Source organism: Equus caballus, chromosome 19 (assembly GCF_041296265.1).
Source record: "Equus caballus isolate H_3958 breed thoroughbred chromosome 19, TB-T2T, whole genome shotgun sequence".
In the NCBI taxonomy this organism is placed as follows: domain Eukaryota; kingdom Metazoa; phylum Chordata; class Mammalia; order Perissodactyla; family Equidae; genus Equus; species Equus caballus.
This window is the reverse complement of record NC_091702.1, coordinates 47,827,451-47,849,391: the sequence shown is the minus strand read 5'-3', so window position 1 is coordinate 47,849,391 and position 21,941 is coordinate 47,827,451. Positions and strand designations below refer to the sequence as shown.

Sequence of the window (21,941 nt, the reverse complement as noted above, 5' to 3'; positions counted from 1 at the left end):
CTTCCTCTACTTTCTATGTGGGACTCCTACCACAGCATGGCTTGCCAAGCGGTGCCATGTCCGCACCTGGGATCCAAACTAGTGAACCCTGGGCTGCCAAAGCAGAACATGCACACTTAACCACTGCGCCACCGGGCCACCCCAAGGGAAAAATGATTTTTATGTGGACTTGGAAAGTTAAGATTTAAAAAGAAACTCATTTCTACATTACCCACACACTTAAAACAGAGGTTTGTATATAGGAGATGTTCAAATAAACCTTGATCAATTGAATGACGGAAGGGAATAGCTCACAAAGGGAAACGCAAGACACGGAAGGAGAAAGGTTCAGAGATTATTCACGGGACAGTGAGGAGTCTGAGCTAACTGGTAGAAAGATCTGGTCCCAGACAGAAGGAAGAAGTTGGAAAAAACCAGGTGGTACCAGATAATGGGAGGTCTTTGTGGTATTCTGTATCACTGTTCATCACGATTTGCTGCCCCTCCCTTCCCGCTTGAAGTCACACTTGCTCAGGGGACTTTGTTTTGCCCAGTGAAACGCAAGAAGTGAAATACATCACCTTCTGGCGGAGACTTTAAGGCCAGCATGAGCTTTGCCATGTTCTCTCGCACATTGCCCACCAAGGCAACCTGCAATTCTCCAGAGTGGCTACTCTGGCAGCCCAAGAAGGTCCCCAGCACAATGTCCCCAGTGACTACAACACATGTAATCCTTTGTTTTAGCTACTGAGAATTTGGGGGTGTTTGCTACTGTGTCTGATTTCTCTACCTTGATTGACAGGGAGTTCTAACTTGATTTGCTCAGTCGTGAGCCCCTCCACGCTTTCAAGCTGAGACTGGATGAATTGGTCCAAGATACATAAGGGATTTCTGCATTAAAAGAATAGTAACACTTTAGTCACTTCCAAATCTAAGGATTCTACCCATTGCGGCAGTTTTATTTATTGAGCTCTCCTACTTCATGACCTCTTTATTATGACAGCACCAGAATTATTTTAAGGAAGAGTAAATTTGTAGAAGGGGAAAAACATCTTTTAGATCATTTCAAATTCTAAGTCAGTGTCAAAAATAGGAATGATCAGATCTGATATTGTGACACACCATCCAGGGACAGTTCTTCAGAGAAACCACAGAATTTAATCAGCGATGACAAGAAACCCCATCTCTCCTCAGCAAATGTCCAAGTTCATTCCTGATGAGAGGCAGTGAGGCAGAGCACATAGAAATAGCATCCGCTTTGAAGCCTGATAGACTTGGTCCAACTCACTTGTTGTACCTTGAGAAAGTGAGTTAGCTTTTCCCAAGCAGCGACTTAACATAAAATCCTAACAACGCCCATCCTGCCATACTCTGTTAGATTCCCTCCCCCCACTCCCACTCACAGGGATCCCTAGGGGCCTAATATTTTCGAGTTCTCGCAGGCCCAAACAAAAACCTGCATGAATCTCATGCCTGAAGGCCCAGCTTGTTTGGTTCAGTATTAGGACGGAATTTCCTCATTCCACTTCATCATCCTGGGGTCCAGTGGCTAAGGTCAGAAGGACGCATGCAGCCATTACTGACATTGGCCAGTGAGAGGAGGCCTGAACACATAGAGCTTTCTACCCGCATATCCAATCCTGGCTACCCTATCCCTATCTGCCTTCCTCCCCTTCAGCATGTAAACACATGTATGTAAGCACCCGTGTATACATACATTCACACACACACACACACCACCACAACTTTTCATTCTGAAAATAATTTTATTATTTTACAGTTGTTCAGGAAAGTTCCTGGGTTGCTGTGACCAACATTTGGTCACCACAGAAAAAAGGATTAGAGCAGATCAGTCAGTCCATCAGTTCTCTCTCTTCTTTGGGTGGTGAGAGCAGGCAGGGAACACATCATGTGCATAATGAGAAAACAACCAGCCGTAAGGGATCAGGGGGAGAGGAGGCAGGGAATAAGCACAAATGGAATTCAATCCTGACTGTCATTCTCAGGCCTACATTTAAACGTTTTGTCTCCTCTATATTCTCCCTCCATTTTCCTCAGCTCTCTGTTAACACAGAGGGCAGATGACTTTGGGACTGAGAAACTGGAGTAACTGTCACCAACAGTAAAGTAGCTTCACGAAACTTCAAGAGGCTAGGAGTGGTCATTAGACCAGTCAGATATTCCCAGCCGGGAGTCAAGGCCTCACCTAGGACTGGCTCCTAGTGTACTGTCTTAGGGCCCGCATTCGAGGCATATCCAGTAACAAAGGAATGACAAGAGCCTGAATCACGCTGTGCTGTCCACAGCCAGGTATTCCTGCCTTTCAATGAAACGAAAGGCATGGGCACCTCACTCCCTTTGTATGCGTGTGATCAAGGGCATGAGCAATGGGATCCTATCCTTACAGTCCAGGACCAAGCCTCACTCCAGCTATGTGTGAATAGCCACGGGAGATGCTATCTTCCCCTGGGGTCCAACAGCTGAAACCCCTGGGGAGTTCTTCAGCTCCCACTCTATTCTGCAGGAGACCTAATCAGAGACTATGAGATAACATTGCCCAGAACTTTGTTTATGGCAGGTCCACCTTCCCTCTGAAGGAGGAAATATAAGGAAAACAAAGCAAAGAACTATCAATGAAAATGATACTGTACTTCAGATTATGAGGTTTATTGGAATCATCTTCCTGGCTGAAAGACATTCCTCAGCATCTTTCACAAGACCACGAAAGATCAGGGCCCTGCAAAATCTGAACAAATACTTGGCTCAACAACCAAGTGTGGGCCCTCCTCAGATGATGCAGTGTTCAGTAGGAGAGAGCAGACTCGCTGGTCGCTGCAGCTGTAACCTGTGCTCACATCCACCTCTGTTTTTGCAGGCACTTTCTGTGGAGAGTTGGAGAGGGGACCTGTAAGTGGGAAGACTGTTCCACTGGAATTGATGGTTTTGATGTTAGAGGTGAGGGAATTCCATGTTCTGAGGGGGGTGGTCCAAAAGGTGAGAACTAAGTTTACAGACGGCCCGTGAAGCACAGAATGAGCAGGACATGAACCATCAGAAAGTAGATGGCTGCTAGCAGTGGCACTCGGGTCCGGGAATGACAGAGCGAACGCAGGACCCTCTTCCATCCAGCACCACTCCGGGTCTGAAAGAAAAATTTGAAAGTCAGAGAGTTTTATCCTCTAGGGACATGTCCCTTTCCCTTCTCCAACCACTATAATAAAGAGGTATCCCGAGAGAAAGTCCCCTCAGGGTCAAAAACTCAGCAAATTCTATGAGGTTCCTCCAATGTTCCACACCCTTCCAGGCTAGTGCCTGGACTTCCACATTCCCTCTCCTTGACCACCTGCCCTCAACACAGCCAGCACTGTCTGATAGCACAGTCCCCTCTTTTGATCCTTCTTCCCTGCTTACCCTTCGACAACTGCTGCTTGTAAGATCTATTAACAGTGCCTGCTCCTGAGTGCCACAGGAGCCAATGATAGGAGACCGCGCAGAGTCCCACTCACCGAGCTCCAACCTGAGTGGAGAAAAAAAGAGGCACGGCATGGGTTACAGCACGAGAGACTGAGGAGGCGAAGTCTTCTCAGTCATCTTGCCACATGATATAGCACAAGGGACTTACAGCAAAGGCTGCTCCCACAGTCCCTGCCCCCGGGCAAGGAGTGCACAGGCAGAGGGTAAAAGGTGAAGATAACTACCAGGAGCTGACTGCCTACTATGTATCAGGTGCTGGATTGGGTGCTTTACATAGATTTAATCCCCAGGTTTGAGGCTGGGGTTATTATCTTCAAAGTAGCTTAAAGAGGGAAAATTACTTGCCCATGGTGGCACAGCCAGTTAAGAGGCAGAGCCAGAATTCAAAGCCCAGGTTTGTTTCTAAACTTCATGCCCTTTTTCCCTACTACACCACACCCGACTCATAGAAATTCGTTAATTTTTTTTTCATTTATTAAAGGCGAATAGGCAAAAGCATCCAGGAAAGATTTTTTTTTTTTTTTTGAGGAAGACTGGCCCTGAGCTAACATCCGTGCCCATCTTCTTCTACTTTCAATGTGGGACGCCTACCACTGCATGGCTTGCCACGTGGTGCCACGTCCGCACCCGGGATTCGAACCGGTAAACCGCGGGCCGCTTAAGCGGAAGGTGTGCACTTAACCGCTGCGCCACTGGGCTGGCCCCCAGGAAAGATTTTTGTGGGGTTCTTAGAATTAAACTCCACTGGCAGCCTCTACTGCTTTCTGCCTCATTTCTTGCTGATTTGCTTATTTAATACTGGAACTTCTCCATTTAATGAAGAAGCTGCCTTTATCCACTCAATGGTTTCTTGCAAAAACAAGAAGCGTATCAAAGGAGCTGCAGGAAACACAGCACGTTTGATCAAGCATTTGCCTAGAGGAGTGCACTTTTTAACTGTGGTGGGGAGCATGGAACTCTACTGCTGATGCTTCCTCCATAGGAAGGGATGTCTTAATACTTGTGGCCTCTCTTACTTTTCTCCAGAAGAGAAGGGATGCTTTAATCTGATTTGTGAGTCTGGAAAGAGAAACTGAGCATGCACAGCCTAGGTCTATCCTGACTGTCTTCCTCTTGAGAGCCAGGCTGACTGCACAGTACACCTTCTGTGTCTGTTCCTCTATACGATAAGCTTTTCAGGGCAGCTTTGATCCGGAACAGGATGGTCTGGTACTATGTAGGTCAGTCTGTCAACTTTTTTTTTAATAGTATTTTTTTTTCTTCCCAAGATTGGCCCTGAGCTAACATTTGTTGCCAATCTTCCTCTTTTTTTGTTTTTTTCTCCCCAAAGCCCCCCAGTACATAGCTGTATATTCTAGTTCTAGGTCCTTCTAGTTGTGCTATGTGGGCCACCTCAGCATGGCTTGGTGAACGGTGCTAGGTCTGCGCCCAGGATCCAAACCAGCAAAACCCCAGGCCGCTGAAGCAGAGCGCACGAACTTAACCTCTTGGCCATGGGGCCGGCCGCAGTCTGTCAACTTCTGTAGGCTAGGCTAAGGAAGGGTGAGATGTTTGGAAGGACTGGTGAGCAAAGCAGTACAGGTTGCTTTTGAACTGCAAGTCCCCTGAGTTCCATATGCACTACAGGATGCGGTGAAGCTCTAATGCTAAAATGGCAGGACCAGGCCTAGGCAGGCCGCACTTGATCGGCTGCCTCAGAGAGGGAATCGTAGAGGAGCTCAGCTTGGATTAATGTAGCTTTTCTTGACCCTACACTCACTGCAGCACCCATCTCAAGATGAGAATTAGATGCTAATCATTCCCAAGGCTGGCCACTGAAACACACAAGCGGATGATCAGGAAGGACGAGAATTGAGAAGAGGCTCTCGCCCTCAGCCCTTTACCGCCTGATCTGCTCCTCGGCCACTGAGAGGGCATTCTCAGCAGCCACTCTTTGGTCTCGTTCTTCTTCCAGCAGCTTCCTCAATTCGTTCATCTCCTGTTTAGTGTTGCACAGCTGGGCTTCAGAAAGGCTTCAAGATGAAAGGAAAACAAACAACGTCATTAGAGGCAGAATACAGTTGCTGATACAAGGGATTCAAAGTCTTCAAAAGGTTACAAAGCAGGAAAATTTACAGAAGCTGCACAAACACAAAGACTATTTTAAAAGCATAGCTGCAGCAAGATTAAATAAAGCCACAGAAGACACCTTAAGAGCTTTCAGGGATTGACTAAAGAGCTTTCATTTGCATAGCACAAGATTAGAGAGAGAGAGAGAGAGAGAGAGAGAGAGAGAGAGAGAGAGTGTGTGTGTGTGTGTGTGTGTGTGTGTGTGTGTGTGTGTGTGTGTGTTGTGTGGTGGTGGTGGTGGTGGTGGTGTTTTTGCTTTACACACCTTTCGCTCATAATTTGTTATTATAACTGTTACTATTTAATCCTCACATCAATTCTGTGAGGCCAATAAGATAGGAGGACATATTAAATCCACACAGTGAACTCCAGTTCAATCTAGATGACCGCCCCATTTCTATAGACGTAGTGCCCACTCCAGGGTTGAGAGCTGCTCCCCTACCTGAGCTGTGGCTCCCTCAGTTCTTCAGGATCACTCTTCCTGTGAGCTCCATTCTTCTCCTGGGGAGCTCCTGGAGCAACATCTATATTCAGTGGCCCCTAGAAGAATAAATTTAGTAATTCAGCAATGAAAGTGCTTAAGAAACTGTACTTGGGCAAAATAAGAACTCATTTAACAGCAGAGAGAATGAGACCTCTTGGAGAGGACTACCTCTGCTCATCATTCTCTTCAAGTGCAGATTTAGAAGTGAGAATCTTCTGCTCTAATAATCTCCTACGTAAAACTCTTTAGTAGATTTTCTCCCAGATTCTGATTCTTGAATATCTCCTGTTAAAACTTTAAAGGGTTACCCTGCAGAAATGCGCTTTCTTCTAGTGGTGGCTCATGGATTCTTCAGAAGCTACTCCCAAACCCCTTCTCCACCTTCCACGTCCTACTCATCTCCATACTAATCTCGGTCTCCTCCAACTTCAACGATGCACTCCTCTCCACTGCTGGCAATGGCTCTGCCTACTTGGTTTCTCAGGTCCAAATCTTCCTACAGCTTTCTTATTTCCTGAAGAAAAATCATTCTTAGTTTCAGAGTTCCAAAAGCCTCAGTCATCAGTGACTCCCACTCACTTTTTGATTTCTCTCCCTCTCTCTCTCTGATCTTTTTTCTTCTAATCCCTTCACTCTTTAATTTTTCCCAGACCTTATTCCCGTATCTCAGTGAAGACTCTCCTCTTCTCTCTTTCTTCCATCACACCTTAACCTTCAGCCTGAACACATCCACCTCTTCGATGCTGCTCTTTATGCTTTTGTCACTTGCACTCAATTTCCCAGCCTCTGACCTTCTTACTCACCGCTTGCAGCTCTTGAACCTGCTTCTCCAAGACTGCACAGTGGTTAAAAAGGTCACTGTAGTGCTGCTGGTTCTCACGAAGACTCTGACTGGTATCGCAGAGCTGAACTGAAAGGGTATTTTTCTCTTCGAGTAGCTGAGAGAACTGAAATACAGGAGAGGATAAGCACCACCCCACAGGACTGTTTCACTGCAGGGAAACTGTTGTGAGTTTTAAGGATCTAATTTTTTTATGCGACACCATTATTTCAACAATAACAACACCACCACTGTGTGTTCCTTCAAAGTGAGAAAACTCAGAATTTTTCAACTGAGAAAGGAAAACAGTTCTGGGGGAGTACTAGGAAACCTGACTGAAAAACCAGGAAGCAGAAGCCTACAAACGCTCTAATAGGACAGGCTATCCCGGGGACGTAAGAGGGGAAAGGCTTGGCTTCAAGTTGAAATTACTAACAAATGATTGTAATCCTCAGAGCTCAATATGGCTGGAGATAGAGCTGTCACCTAAAAATTCATACATTAACATTACTAGACAGATTCTTCAGTGCAGTAGAGAGTTACAAGTTGCCAAGAAAGTAGAATAAGAAATTGTAGTATGTTGTAAGAGGGAGAAATAGAATCAATCCTAATATGCCTTTGTACATGTAAGAAACTATACTGGGAACACAGACTCTCACAAGTGGAAACATTTCAGTCACTCAAGGCAAGGCTCTCCTCTACTACATGAGTAACAGGTAGTTACTCAGTCTTTCCTTGAGCATGTCCAGTGTCAGGGGTGCTCACTACTCAACAAAGCAGCCCAAGCCAATTTTCACCATGTCAAAACAGGAAATTATTTCTTATATTAAATGAAAAATTAACCCATTGTAGCTTCTACCCAATGATTTGAACTCGTTCGCCTGGAAGTGTAATTCTAATTCTTCACTTGCAGGCTGTCAAGTTTTAAGTTTTAGTTATGATTAACATCCAGATACATTAACAACCACAGAGATGCCTCTCCAAAGTACCTATTGTAGGACTATGTACATTATATGAAAGGAAACTGGTGTGCCTGGCTGCACGTCCAATCTTTTCTTGAGTATTCTTTTTTGTATGTATTCTGGGTTCAAGTTTGTGTAAAAAAGTTGAATCAATGTTCAGAGAAGAGAAGATAAACAGTCTTCTAGAGATACTCTGACTTGGAAGGACATTTGACACATACAGAAAACTATAATAAGAAATCCATGTGGTATAACAAAAAAACTTGCCTAATAGACAGAATGAAAAACACAACAAACAACTTTACCTCTGAAGAGCAATTTTCAGTTTACAAGGCATTTTCAAAAGTATCATCTTATTTGAGAAAGGCAGACGAAGGATTTCTGTTCCCATGGACAAATGACCAACAAGCAAAGAGATGAGCAGTGACTTGCCCAAGGTCATGTGGCTAGCAGATGACAGACCAGGACTCAAGTATGGTTCTTTTTTAGGTTAAAGATTGGCACCTGAGCTAACATCTGTTGCCAGTCTTTTCTTTTTTCTTCTTCTTCTCCCCAAATGGCCCCAGGACATAGTTGTATATTCCAGTTGTGATTGCGTCTGGTTGTGCTCAGGTACGGTCCTTGATTCCAAGTCTAGAGCTCTATCTACTACCTAATCGTGTCCCATCTCAGAGTTCACCAAATGAAGTGAAGCAGGTTAGGGGTTTTTCGGCGGGGTGGGAGGAGTTAGTAAAGTCATATAAATGTTTGAGAAGCAACACTAATGTGAAGATAGAAGCAGCTCAGTACAATGACAACTACTGGCTTCTGAGACAGGGAGTAACATGATCCTTTCCTAGCAGAGAAGAAAGTTAATTTTCCTGGTCACGGTGAACAGCACAAACCATTAGAAAAAAATCAAAACAAAGACAAAAAACAAAAACATCCCTCAGTATTGAAAAAAATTGAACACTTTTTCCTTGGTAGATCTAGAGGAGAAAGGATAGTCTTATAAAACTCATTGGAAGCAAAAACTCCCTTAAGTGGAGAAGTCTAATTGCTTATAAGCTACCCTCATGTAAAGCATCTTTTATGATGGGTTGGTAAACTACGATTCAGGGCCTACTGCCCCATTTTTTGGAAATAAGGTTTCACTGGAACATAATCACTTGATGTGTTCATGTATCGCCTATGGCTGCTTTTGTGCTATAACTGCAGAGCTGTGTAGTTGTAACAGAGAAGGCCTACAGACTTAAAATATTTACTACCTGGGCCTCTAAGGAAAAGTCTGCTGACCTCTGGTCTGGCTCATAAGCTACCATATTTCATCATATCTATACTTGTAAAAACAGAATAGGAGGGAATAATCTAGACTACACTATGCCAATTATCATTCTCATGTTATTAAGTTTTAAGTTTCAGGTTTTAAGTTTATATTACATACAAACATCCATCCATGCTTCCAGTCATGGAAACAAGAAATTGAATTCCAGTCCAGTAGGAAACACTTACCTTGCTGTTCAGTTGTTGAATTCTTAATTCCTTTTGGTGAATTTCCTTTAAGCTGTCATTGAGCTGAGTCCTAAGAAGTTCTGTCTCATAAACTAGGTTTTGTGATCCTTCCGGGGAAGTTGATGTCTCTGGGGATGCCTGCCAGAATACAAGCACTGATGAAATTCTCTCCTAATATTGTTCAAGCTTAATTCCTTCCCTCCAGAAACCCTGTCCACCTCATAGGAAGTCATAAGATGGCCTGCCTATTAGTGGCAGATGGGCACTTAGCTTGCAGGAAACTGATGCTTGCTGAGTAGTGGTTTCCTCTGAGTAGCAATCAGCATTGAAATTACTCACCTGTCTTTGGTACTGCCCTTGGAGGGTCTCAGTCTGGGAGGAAGAAGATCTCAACTCCCTCAGAAGATTCTGCAGATGACTGAGCTGCTGATCTTTATCTGAGATAGCCATAAGGTACTGTTCCTTCATTCTCCTCTCATGAATTTCCCAGGAACTCTTCTCCATCCTAGAAAAAACATGAAATAATCACAGGAAAAAATATACTTGTGAGACAAAGATGGATACTTACATATTCAAAACAGAATAAGGGGCTGTAGAGATGTAGTAAAGAAAATACATAACCAGAGTGAAATTTACATTATAAATAGAACTGTGGAGCAAGATGATGGAGCAGAACTGAAAAAGAATTTCAACAGCAGGACCAGGGAAGACTTCACAGAAAAGCAGGCATTTGGTCTGAACCCTGAATAATGAGTCAGTTTTCCATAATGGAAAAGCATTCCAGGTTCAGGGAACAAACTAACAAAAGGCACAACACAAGAATATAGATAGTGAATTTTGGAATTGTGGTAGTAGATGCTGTATAGAGTGGATACGGTAGGAAATGATGATGGAGAAGAATGAGGTCAGATCCTGTGGGGCACTGAACAGAATGCTAAATAGAGTTTACTCCGCAGCAATGGGAAACCACTGTGTCCCTTCAGAGAGGCAGTGCCATGATGTGGTACAACATCACGGTTATGAGACTGCAACTGCAGAGTCTGAAGGACCTGGGTTCGAATCCTGGCTCTATCATACACTAGGCATGAGATCCTGAGTAAAAGCTGCTTAATCTCTCTGAGGCTAATTGGTAAAATGGGAAAAAAACTATTTCTTAGGATTATTGTGAGGATTAAATGATATTATATGTCATGCACCAAACATAGAGTCTGACACATCATAATAAACTGATAAATATTAGCTGCTGCTATTTCTACTTATTTATTCTCTAAATTTGGTCAAGAGGGAGGCTTCTATTTGACCTCAGCTAATTTTCTGCAGTGCGAGCAAAAACCGCCTCTCTGCCATATTCTTTAGTCCTACTTCTCTCTATGCCTGAAAAAACACATTAGAATTGCAATCAAATTTCTGCAGCATCTCTTCACTTTGAGTAATACCTATGTCTCTATTTTTCCCCAATAATAAAAGGTTTTGTTTGAATTGAATGTGACTTTTTTGTCTTTCTCTTTAGAAATAAGATAAGATGGTCCTTTCTTTTCTAAATGACATATACCTTTTATGGAATAATCCTACTTTGCTAAGAGGTGACTTGAATTATAGTCAAAATTTTTTTGAAAAGGTAGAGCTAAAACTTAGAAACTAAAACAAATGTTTATTACGAGGTCACTATATGTAAAAGGCACAGGAATTTTCTGAAACGCTTTCTTTGATATTTGTGGAAAAGGAGAGAACAAGAAAGATGGAGTGTAAGAGTGAGAATGCATGAGAAAGATCGCAATCTTCCATAAAAGGATTCTGCCATTTTTTGGAAGGATGGACAAGTGGTTATGGTCCAAAGAGATCCTCAGTGGAGAATAGAGGCTAAGGAACAAACCTGATTCCTTAATAGAATTCAGCCATAAAGGGCCTATGTCTCACTTATCCCTTAACTAAGAGGGCACAGGAACCAGAGCAGAATGTGCAAATCAGTAGCCACAAGTGGAAGAGAAGGGTTATGGTATAAATTGAGGCTTTCCTGATAAGCCAACCCCAAGACCAACAAAAGCTTGAACAAGATGTTGCAGCTTTTTCATGTCTGAAAAGCCCATTTCTCCCAAGTATTTCAAGAGCAAAAGAAAGGGAGTCTTGAAGATATTAAGCTAAAGAAGCTGTTCTCAAGTCAATGAATCAAATCTGTGTCCTCATTTTCTTCTTCCTTCTAAAAGCGAAGTAAAATGTCTTCCTTTCCTTCTCCTAATTTACTTGATACATAATTTTAAATTTTCTTCAAAATTGCTCAAATGTGAAAGGTAAAGAGAGAAAGGCTAAGAGAAAGGTGGAAAGGGAGAAAATGAGGGGAAAAAAAACACAATAAACCAGAAATGATTTCTTTCTCTCTCTTTTTCTCTTCCCCAGGGGTCAACTTTACAAGGAAAGTATCCTTTCGGAATGCCCTGTGAGGAAATTTAAATAGGAACAAGCAGCTGCAGAAAATAAGCCTTTAGGGCTTTGCAGCTCTTCTTATGTTTTCATCGGTAACTAGATACTTAAAATTTTTGTAGTTCCATGTGATCTGGAGATAATATGGGAGACATCAAGATGATGCTCCAATGTGGTCTCAATCACCTTTTGAGGGCCCTAAATCCAATGGTCAGCATTAATGTACATGTGGAGGAAGACAGACTGAGTCCGATCTCTTGATGATGAATTGAGACTCTAACAGAATAAAGCTGGGGCAGCTATTCCCTGAGGCGACAAAAAGAGGAGGTTGAAACAGAGCAGTTCATCTTTTCTCTTGAAGTTCAATTCCAGAAAGAAGAAATAGAAGAAATTTGTATTCACAGAGAGCAAAAATTGACAGTTTTTTACCTTCTCTGCCATCACCACCATTTGTTAAAAATGTGTTCCTGTATTATCTGGGGAAGCTGCCAACTCCATGGAATAAGTTTGACATATTTTCACTTACAAGAAAACCCATAAAGACGTTAAATATGAAAAATTTTTGGATGTAACTTTACTTCAAATTTAGTTTTGGACAAAATTTAAATCACCAAATTCTAAAAAGTGTTTTGCTCTATAAACTTTGCTTAAGGTTTATTTGAAATATCATGTCAAGACAGTGCACGTTATCTAGGATCTGTGAAGGAACAAATCTCCTGTAGAGCTCTCTAAGGGCTGTACCAATAATTATTTTACTCTATTGATATCTGTTATCATGGTAGCCCCACTGCAAGCTGGGTAGGAATCTAGACTCCACCTCGTATTCTCTGTATTCATTCCTTGTGGTTGTCCTGTAGCAACACGTGAGACAAAGCAGGTACTGCTTGATCAGCAGCACTTGCCAACATGGAAATTCTCCTTTTAGTACCAAACCTTGAAAGCTTTGGGTTTGATTTTATTAAAGTGGCATGCACCACCTAAACAGGAATAAAGTCCCAACAATGAGGTTGCAACAACAGGACCTGTTTTTATACACTTTTAAGTGTTTATTCTTTACTTTTTCTCTTTAGATCAAATTTGTTAGAAATAACTGAATTAAAAAACCAACCAGAATTAGTTCCCATCGTAAATTTTTCTGCTCCAATAGTACCATATAGTTATTTATCTTTAAAAGAAAAGGGCTTGGATGTCTGGATCCAGACAAGATGGAGTAGACGCATTTCTCCTTATTCCTCCCACTAAGTGTAGATAAAAACCCTGGGAATTATACATATATATGTATGTATATAGACAAATATAAGAAGTCTTAGAAAGACGGAGAGAAGGTGGAACAGCTAGGGACCCTAGGACTTAAGGAATGACATGGCAGTGAACTTGCTGGTTTGTCTTTTTAATTCTGTATATCCCAAACTGGGTGAAGGGGGATCCACCAACCTGAAAACACTAATGAGTGCCAAGAAAAGTTTGCTCTCTCTTGCCAAAGGACCAGGAAGGGGCAGCCTAGCAAGACAGAAATGTTAATGACAATAACCACCCTACTCCAGGCAAACACTGAAAAAATCACAGTCCCTCCCTACTCTCTTTAACAAAATCCTAGTGGACAGGCTAGACTTACATCCTTGCTGGAGGTAACTAGGTACATCTCACCCTCCCTGCTGGGTGGTAACAGGAGAGGCCAAGTGTGTACCCTGGACCATCACCACCAGTGATAAAGAGGTGCCTCTCTCTCACACCCCCCCCCCCCCAATGTCCTGTCAGTAGACACAACATGGAGGACATCCACCTCCATCCATAACAAAGTGTTCCTCCCTGTCACTGCAGAGGTAGTATCAGAAGAGACCAAGAGGGAAGTTTGGACTTCGGGCACTACCCAGCGGTAATGAAGTGCCCCTCCTCAACCACTCCTCCTGCAGTGTCAGTGTCAGTGGAGAGTGAGTGGGTAGCCTGTACTTTCACCATCGCCCAGTGATCATGAGGTGTTCCTCTCCATATCCCCCAGTGGTATCAGTGGAGGCCATATTTGGAGCCTGGACTTCTACTGTCATCTAACAGCATCAAGGCACCACTCTCCACTAACTGTGGTGTCAGTGGAGTCTAAGTGGGGAGCCTGGACTTTCATCTATTCCTAGCAGTATCAGGGCACTCCTTCCCCCAAGGGTATCAATGAAGGCTGAGTAAGGAGCCTGCTGGACTTCACCCTCCATCCGGCAGTAAAGCGGCAGCATTCCTCTTCCCCTGCTAGCGTGGTATCAGTGGAAGCCTACTAAAACAGAAGACTTAAATTAAGATTGAGAGTTTTAAAATCTCCAAAATGTTCAAGATACAACTGAAAATCACTAATCATACTAAGAACCAGGGAAATCACAACTTCAGAGAAAAGAAAATCAACAGATTACAATACCAAGATGACACAGATGTTGGAATTATATATATGGAATTATATATATATAAAAAAATTTATTTTTATTTTTTTTCTGAGGAAAATGAGCCCTGAGCTAACATCTGTGCCAATCTTCCTCTATTTTGTATGTGGAATACCTCCACAGCATGGCTGATGAGTGGAGTGGGTCTGCACTGGGGATCCGAACCTGCAAACCTGGGCAGCCAAAGTGGAGCATGAGGAACCTTAATCATTCGGCCATGGGGCCAGCCCCTAGCTGTTTAAGAATTTTAAAGCAGTCATCATAGAAATGCTTCAACAAGCAATTACTAACAAACTGAAAACAAATGAAAATAGAGAAAGCCTCAGCAAAGAAATAGAAGGCATAAAGAAGAACTAAATGGAAATTTTAGAACTGAAAAATACAATATCCAAAATAAAAAGCTACCTCAATGAGCTCAATAGCAGAATGGAGGTGATGAAGGAAAGAATCAGTGAACCTGAAGATAGAACAATAGAAACTACTGAATCTGAATAAAGAGAAAAACAATAAATTGGATTTCATCAAAATTAAAAAGACCTTGTTGAGAAGGATGAAAAGAGAAACTACAGACTGGGAAAAAATATTTGCAAGCCACATATCTGACAAAGAACTTGTATCTAGAATATATAAAGAATTCTGAAAATTCAACAGTAAAAAATGTAACAACTCAATTAGAAAATGGACAAAATACATAAACAAACATTTCATCCAAAAGGATACAGGGATGTCAAATAAGCACATAAAAAAAGTTCAACATTATTAGCCATTATGAAATTATGACCATAAGAGGACAGATTACATACCTATTAAAAACAACTAAAATATAGTTAGAATGTCAAATGCTGATGTGGACGCAGCATTTGATAATTGAAACTTGATCACTCATATAATACTGGTAGGAATATAAAATGGTACAGTCATTCTGGAACATACTTTTGCAGTTTCTTAAAAAACTAAATATACACTTACCATATGACCAGCATCTGCACTCTTGTGCAATTATCTCAGAGAAATAAAACTTATTGTCCACAAAGAAACCTCACACAATGTTTACAGCAGCTTTATTTATAATAGCTAAAAATTAGAAACAATACTCATGCCCTTCAACAGGTGAAGGTTAAAGCAGTACATTGATACCATGGATTACTATTTGTCAATAAAATGAATGAACTATTGATACATGCAATGATGCTGATGGATCTCAAGGGCATTATGATTTGTGATAAAGCTAATTTCAAAAGGTTACATACTATACGATTCCACTTAAAAAACACTCTCAGAATGACAAAATTATAGAGATGGAGAACACATTACTGGTTGCCAGAGGTTAGGGATGCAAGTGTGGGAGGGAGGGGAAGAATGTGACTATAACTAGTAGCACAAGGGATGTATCTGTGGTGGAGGAACAGGTGCAGATCTTGATTGTGGTAGCAGTTACATGACTCTACACATATGATAAAGTTGTAAAGAACTATACACACACACATACTTGAGTGGGTGTAAAACTGCTGAAATCTGAATAAGGTCTTTGAATTGCACCAATGTCAATTTCCTGGTTTTGATATCGTACTACAGTTACATAAGATGTTACCATCGGAAGAAACTGGGTGAAGGGTACGCAAGAGCTTTCTGTACTATTTTTGCAACTTCCTATAAATCTGGAATTATTTCATAATATAAAAGAAAAAAGAAAAAAGTTGAGAAGCAGGGATTATCATACCTGAGCTGATGTAGCTCATGCTGCCAGGAGAGATTTTCCTGCCTGAGCTCTTCTTGCATAATCTGAAATGTTTTTGTCTTATCTTGATACTCCTGAAGTTGAGCCTTCAATGGACGTAACTCAGTGATTTCTTGGTTAATCTGTAAGTATTGCTGCTGCAGGTTCTTCAATTCCTTCAGCTTTAACCAAAGGGAAAGTGAAAGGGTGATTCATCACATCTCATTCACCCAGCTCTAAGTCACCAGCAGCTTCCTACTGAGTCAGTCAGACAACACAACAGACCACCAGCACCTAACAGTCCTTTGACCTATCATTGCAGCATGAATCTCTAAAACAGTGAAATACAAGCAGCCAGGCTGGTGGGAATCATCCCAGAGCTGCCACCAAGGCTACAGGGCCTGATCATTCCTGTAACTTTTACCCCACTTTCCTGTCCCTGACGTCCTAAGTTTACTCTAAATCTACAACTCTGACATGGGATAGACTTAAGGGACCTACAGCTTCTTTGCGGGTGGTAACTCCTTAGAACAAGAAGTACAAAGATGGACCAGCTTTCTACTTAGCCATGTGCCTTAACTCTAGCTTAGCTGATGTTGATTATAAAGATGCAGTGATGCTCAGGCCCATTGGTCAAGAGCACTTAGGCTTTGGAGTCAGATGTCCTGTTCACATGGGTTGTGTGACCCTATGCAACTTCCTCACACTCTCTAAGCCTATAAAATGAAGATAATTACAGTACCTCTCATAAGATTTTGAGAAATGAGAAAATTAATGTACTCCACACATAAAGTTACTGGTGATGATGATGATGATAATGATACAATGATGACGGACTTGCCTTTAATTAGCAAAAGTGCCTATCTACATTCCAGGTATATCTTTATTCCCAATACTCATTAAAAGCTTGGTAGTAAGAAATGATGTCAGGACATCTGGGCAAAGAGGGGGCCTTGAACACACATCTCTTGTTACCCCCTCTGGATATATCACTAAAGCTACAATAAAAGCATCATTTTTTAAGCATGAAACACAAGAACAGGAAGACAAGAGAGGAGTCAGCAGCAACAAAATTAATTTTGGAAGCTGAAAAGCAGATACATACATGGTTAACAGACTTAACAGATCTTGGACAGCCAAATCTTAAGCTGGCAGTAGGGAAAGCCACGAACCAACAGAACTTACTCTGCATAATCTTCAAAAGGCTCAGGAATTAACAGCATCAGGTACCTCTGGAAAAGATGATGATGGGGGTAGGAAGGGGGTGGTAGCTGAAATAAGCAGGATTAGATGAAAGCTGCTTAAGAAACAATTGCATTCCCTAAATACCCTCCTCAGCTCCACACTTTTTTGTTATCCTGACAGACAACTAGAGTTTTATTCTCTCGAGAAAGTAAAAGAAGTGTCTCTGGACTATGACGCTACAGGCACAGTTGAAGGTAAGGGTGCTGCTCTAAAACAAGGGTGATCAAGTGCATGTGTTTTCTGAATGCTTGAAGCCTTTCTCTTACTCAGCTTGGAGAGTGCTGGCACACAGGCCTTTACAGAAAGCCTTTACAGGCTTTTCCATGCAGAAAATGAGAAGTCTTCTCTAGAAAATCTGACCAGCCCAAGAGGAACTAAAGATACCAACGTGGAGGCTACCCACAAAAAGCTCAGCGAGATCACTCTGCAATGACACTCACAGTTGGTAAGCCCTATTCACAAGCTTTTTGGATCATACCCTTAAATATGAAGACTAAACCAAGGATTAACCCTCACCTGAAAAACAGCTAACATTAAGGCAGGGATGAAAAGAAACTAGAAGAAAACTAATTCAGAAGAGACTAGCAAGGGAAAGAATGTAATACACTCAAAGATTTAAGAGGGAATATTGGAAATTAGAAACATTATAGCAGAAATAAAAAACTAAAAAGAAAAACTCATTATGAGAAAGCTTCAAAGGACAAAACTATCACTACTAGTCTTGAAGAGATAAGATTCTATATCCATGAGACAAGGGGAAAAAAAAATCCTTAGGAATTAGGAAGATGACAGCAAAAACAAAACCTCAATATAGGGTTCAAAAGATGAAGGTGCAAAGATCTTCCCAAAGTATAGCTAAAATAACGGAGAGGGTAAGAAAATTATAGAACCAATCCAGAAAGTCCTACATTTAAATAACAGGATTTTCAGAAAAAAAAGACAACAGAGAAAAAGGATAGGGGAAATGGTAATATATAATTCAAAAGAATTTCCCAAAATTGATGAGTATGACTTCTTAGATTCAAAGAATTAGACAGAATGATGAATGAAAATACACTCACACCAAAGTACATTATCATGAAATTTCAGGACACACAGGACCAAAAGATTCTACAAAGTTTGAGAGAGAGAGAGAGAAACAGATCACATACAAAGGATCAGGAATCAGAATAACTTTAGGCTCCTGAACCGCAATGTAAACTAAGGGGCAACAGACCAATGTCTTCACATTTCTGAGGGGAAATTATCTTCAGCCTAGAATTCTATACCCACCCAAATTACCTGTCAAGTATAAGAGATGAAAAGACATTTTCAATAAATTTACCTCCCCTGTTATCTCTTCTTAGGGAACTCCTGAATGATTTATTCTAACAGAATGATGGCACAAAACCAAGACGAGGAAGACATGGAATACGAGAAACAGGAGATCTAATACAGGAGAGAAGTAAAGGGGGATATTCGAGGATGAAAACTGTGTCCCAGGAGTATAGGGCAACTAGTTCACATAAAAGCAAGAAAGAGACTCCAGGAAACTTTTCTTCATAAAGACAAAATTGATAGGAATTAACATCTTGAGAGGAGATGTGGATAAATGGCAATAAATCTGGGGTGAAATTACATTGATAAGTACAAAGAAAACTAAGTAACAAAAACATAATTATTAACTCTAGGAAAAACAAAGATGTTGAAGAAAATAAACACATCTCAGCTCCAATAGCATTTATAGTCATAAAAATGTAAACACTGAATATTAATTTAACTAAAATTAAAAATAACACCAGGAGAATGGGGAAGGGGCTGTATATTGATGAATGTGCATATGTACTATGGAAGCAAAGAGAACTAAACCCTGTTAGCACAAAAGAAAGTCAGCAGCTAATGCAAAGAATGAAAAGCCGAGATGCACTCTGACCATGATATTTAGATAGTGAGGAAACATCAAAATAATAAATTAAAAGGGTTGAAAGCAAATTGCCTCAGGAAAAGGAGAAACAGGGTTGGGGGTGCTACTGTTTGTTTTTCTCATCAAACATTGTAGAATTTAGTGACTCACTAAATATGTGTATAACTTTATTTTTTAACTAAAAACATATTTTTGTTTTGTTTCAAAGCAAAAATACATTCTTCATGCAATCCACTCACTCCTCTAATCTAGATACTGTAAATATAATGCTTGGAACAGACCGGATCATCAGAAAGCTGTGTGTCTGGGACTGCATTTTAGCCACTTGTAGAGGTACCTTTAGTGAATTGTACAGAATTCTTTGGCTATGCACTTACATCAAGGGACAGCTAAATAAAAATCCCATGAAACTATTATATTTACTGTAGAGAAGTAAAGGATGTTTCACTTCATAATGTCCTCTCTATGGAAACACGGAAGAAATTTCTTGCAGGCCTCAATACTTAAATAACAACTATTCCTATCTTGAACAAGTTTTCCTTTCTTCCTTTTTCCTAAAATATGGACATTGCAATTCATGCACTTGGTTTTTTTGTTTCCTATTTCTGATGGCTGCCAGAAAGCTCAGAGCAAAATTAGTGGCCCACCTTTCTAACAGAATATTGTGACATCTCCTTAGGATACTAAACTTACTCCTGGTTTAATCTTCTTCTCTCCTATCCTCATTTTCTCTTCCTTCCCAGTTCCTTGTATTAGATTATCTTGAAAAACTGTTCATACCTTTATATGCTACCTCAAGTCATTTTCAGAATGAAGTGAGTATAGATGAATATGGGCACCTCTAGAGATCTGCTCTCCACCCTTACGTAGGAATTGTCTAAGTGCTTCATTTGATTATGAGAAAGTCCTAAGGGAGTCTGGACAGATGTGAAAACTCCAGAATGTTTTCACAGTTGTTTGTTATACCCTAGTAGAATTCCCTGGGCTAATTACCTGCCACTTGGACCCTGAGATTTTATATGGGAAAGTTCCCCTTGACTAATTAAGTAAAGAAGAGAACCAAAGTAACCTAAGTCCCTTTTAGACCTAAATCATCTCTGGGGTGGTCCTGAGGGAAAGAGCGTGCTGTAGGCAGAGGTGATAAATGGTTGGTCTATGCTGAATGTTTACACTGACAGTGGTTGAAATAAAATATATTTATTGTACACACAGCCAGCGACTGAGAGACTAGAAACTTCAATGCCCATGAGACAGACTGAAAACAAAATATGTGGAAAAGAAGAGTTGATGGACAGTCAACAATCCATTCAGAAAGTATGCAGAAGGCCTCAGCAGACTGCAGCAGACCACGTATGCGGTATCACTGAGTCAGACTGTCAGGCCCTCAAGTGATTTATAACCCTGCCTAGGCTTTACGATTCGTTCATGGCAGAGGTAACAGCCTCAGGCTCAAAAGTTCCCATAACTCCCCTATGTGACAGTATTATAAAAGGGAGAAAATAGTGTTCTCAGTAACAACCACAAATATAGAGAATGACCACCAATTGCTGATTACCTACCATATGATTAATAACCCTAATGCTAAAAACCATGGGAAATACAAACAAGTATGAGACATGACACTTACTTCCCAGGAGCTTGCAACCTAATTGGGGAAATAAAAAATAAGTGTACAGAAATTAAACACACAGACACATATGCGCGTGCACACACCCCAACAAACAGAAGGTAACAGACAATCAAGTGATCTGGAAATGTAACCAGAGGATTTGAGCTCTGGGGTGACCTCTATAGATTGGGAAATATTTGCCCAAAAAATGAAAATTGGGAGGACATTTTGGTTGAGAGGATGGTACTGCAGATAAGTAGGAGGTACTAGATATGACTATCCCATATTGAGTAGATCAGTTTGGCTGGAATGAAGATGATGAGCAGGGGACAATAAAAGGGAAGGCTGGAAAGAAGGTAAGGACAAATTATAGTCTTAACTGCCAGACTAAGAGGTTTGAATTGGCTTAGGAGCCTATTCTAGAGATAGTACAACTTTTAAAGGTTTTTGAATCGTGCAGTAATAAGAAAGAGGAGTTTCAGAAAGATTTATTCAGCAACAAGATATAAAACGTACTGGAGAGGTGACAAACTGGAGCAGCAATATTAAAACCGTTTAAGGGTAAGGTGTTCAGAAATTACCCTACCTAAGATATTGATGATGGAAAAAAAAAGATATTTGAGGCACGTTGTGAATAAAGAAATGGTAGACTTTGGCAATTAAATGAAATAAAATCATAGCCTTATGGAACAGACGAACATTACCATGAATTAGACAAACATGGAAATAAAAAAATGCTGGCTTGACTTGTAAATATCCAGCAAACAAAAATGTGAAATCGGTGTTGAGATATACAAAGTTTAGTCCCTAGTGTTTACAATAGATAAGAATAGTAAAGCAATTCACTGAAAGAAACATAGTTAATTCAGAATCTATCCTAACAGCTTCCATGAAAAAGATCTTCACTTAGAAGATAATCAACACCTGGGTGCTATAAATTACTGTTTTGAGGTATATACTATCCTGATGAAAACTTTACATTTGCATTCTGAAAGCAATGACGAAAGGTAGGTTCCTAGGACAAAGTCAGATGAACTCAAACTATTTAAAAAATATAACACAAATATGCATAAATTCTATTGACATCAAAACCACAGCTGAAAAGGGGGCTTTGTTAGATTAAAAGAGGGAAAAGATCTGTGTATAAATATTGGATGTTAAGAGTAACACGAAAGCACACATCACCTACAAAGAAAAAGAAAAATTTGCACAAAGACTTTATTGCTAGGGGAAATGATCTTTTTACTAGGGCTAATCTTAAAAACTAGAATTTTCATATTCTGGGCACAGGGTCTCTTTTAAAAATG

General features: G+C 40.8%; 1 protein-coding gene across 7 annotated transcripts in view; it reads right to left on the bottom strand.

Annotated features, from left to right (window-relative positions):
* Positions 1 to 1,725: 1,725 nt before the first annotated feature.
* The window catches only part of GOLGB1 (golgin B1), a 78,150-nt gene continuing 57,934 nt past the window's right edge, over positions 1,726 to 21,941 (bottom strand). For 4 of the 7 annotated variants that reach the window (XM_023623153.2, XM_023623155.2, XM_023623154.2 and 1 more), the window contains 8 exons: positions 15,881 to 16,059; positions 9,659 to 9,824; positions 9,320 to 9,457; positions 6,850 to 6,993; positions 6,005 to 6,102; positions 5,337 to 5,465; positions 3,391 to 3,496; positions 1,726 to 3,121 (listed from right to left, as the gene is read on the bottom strand). In XM_023623153.2, coding sequence (XP_023478921.1) covers positions 2,987 to 3,121; positions 3,391 to 3,496; positions 5,337 to 5,465; positions 6,005 to 6,102; positions 6,850 to 6,993; positions 9,320 to 9,457; positions 9,659 to 9,824; positions 15,881 to 16,059 — 1,095 coding nt within the window. In that variant the 3' untranslated portion in view covers positions 1,726 to 2,986. 7 annotated transcript variants of the gene reach the window in all.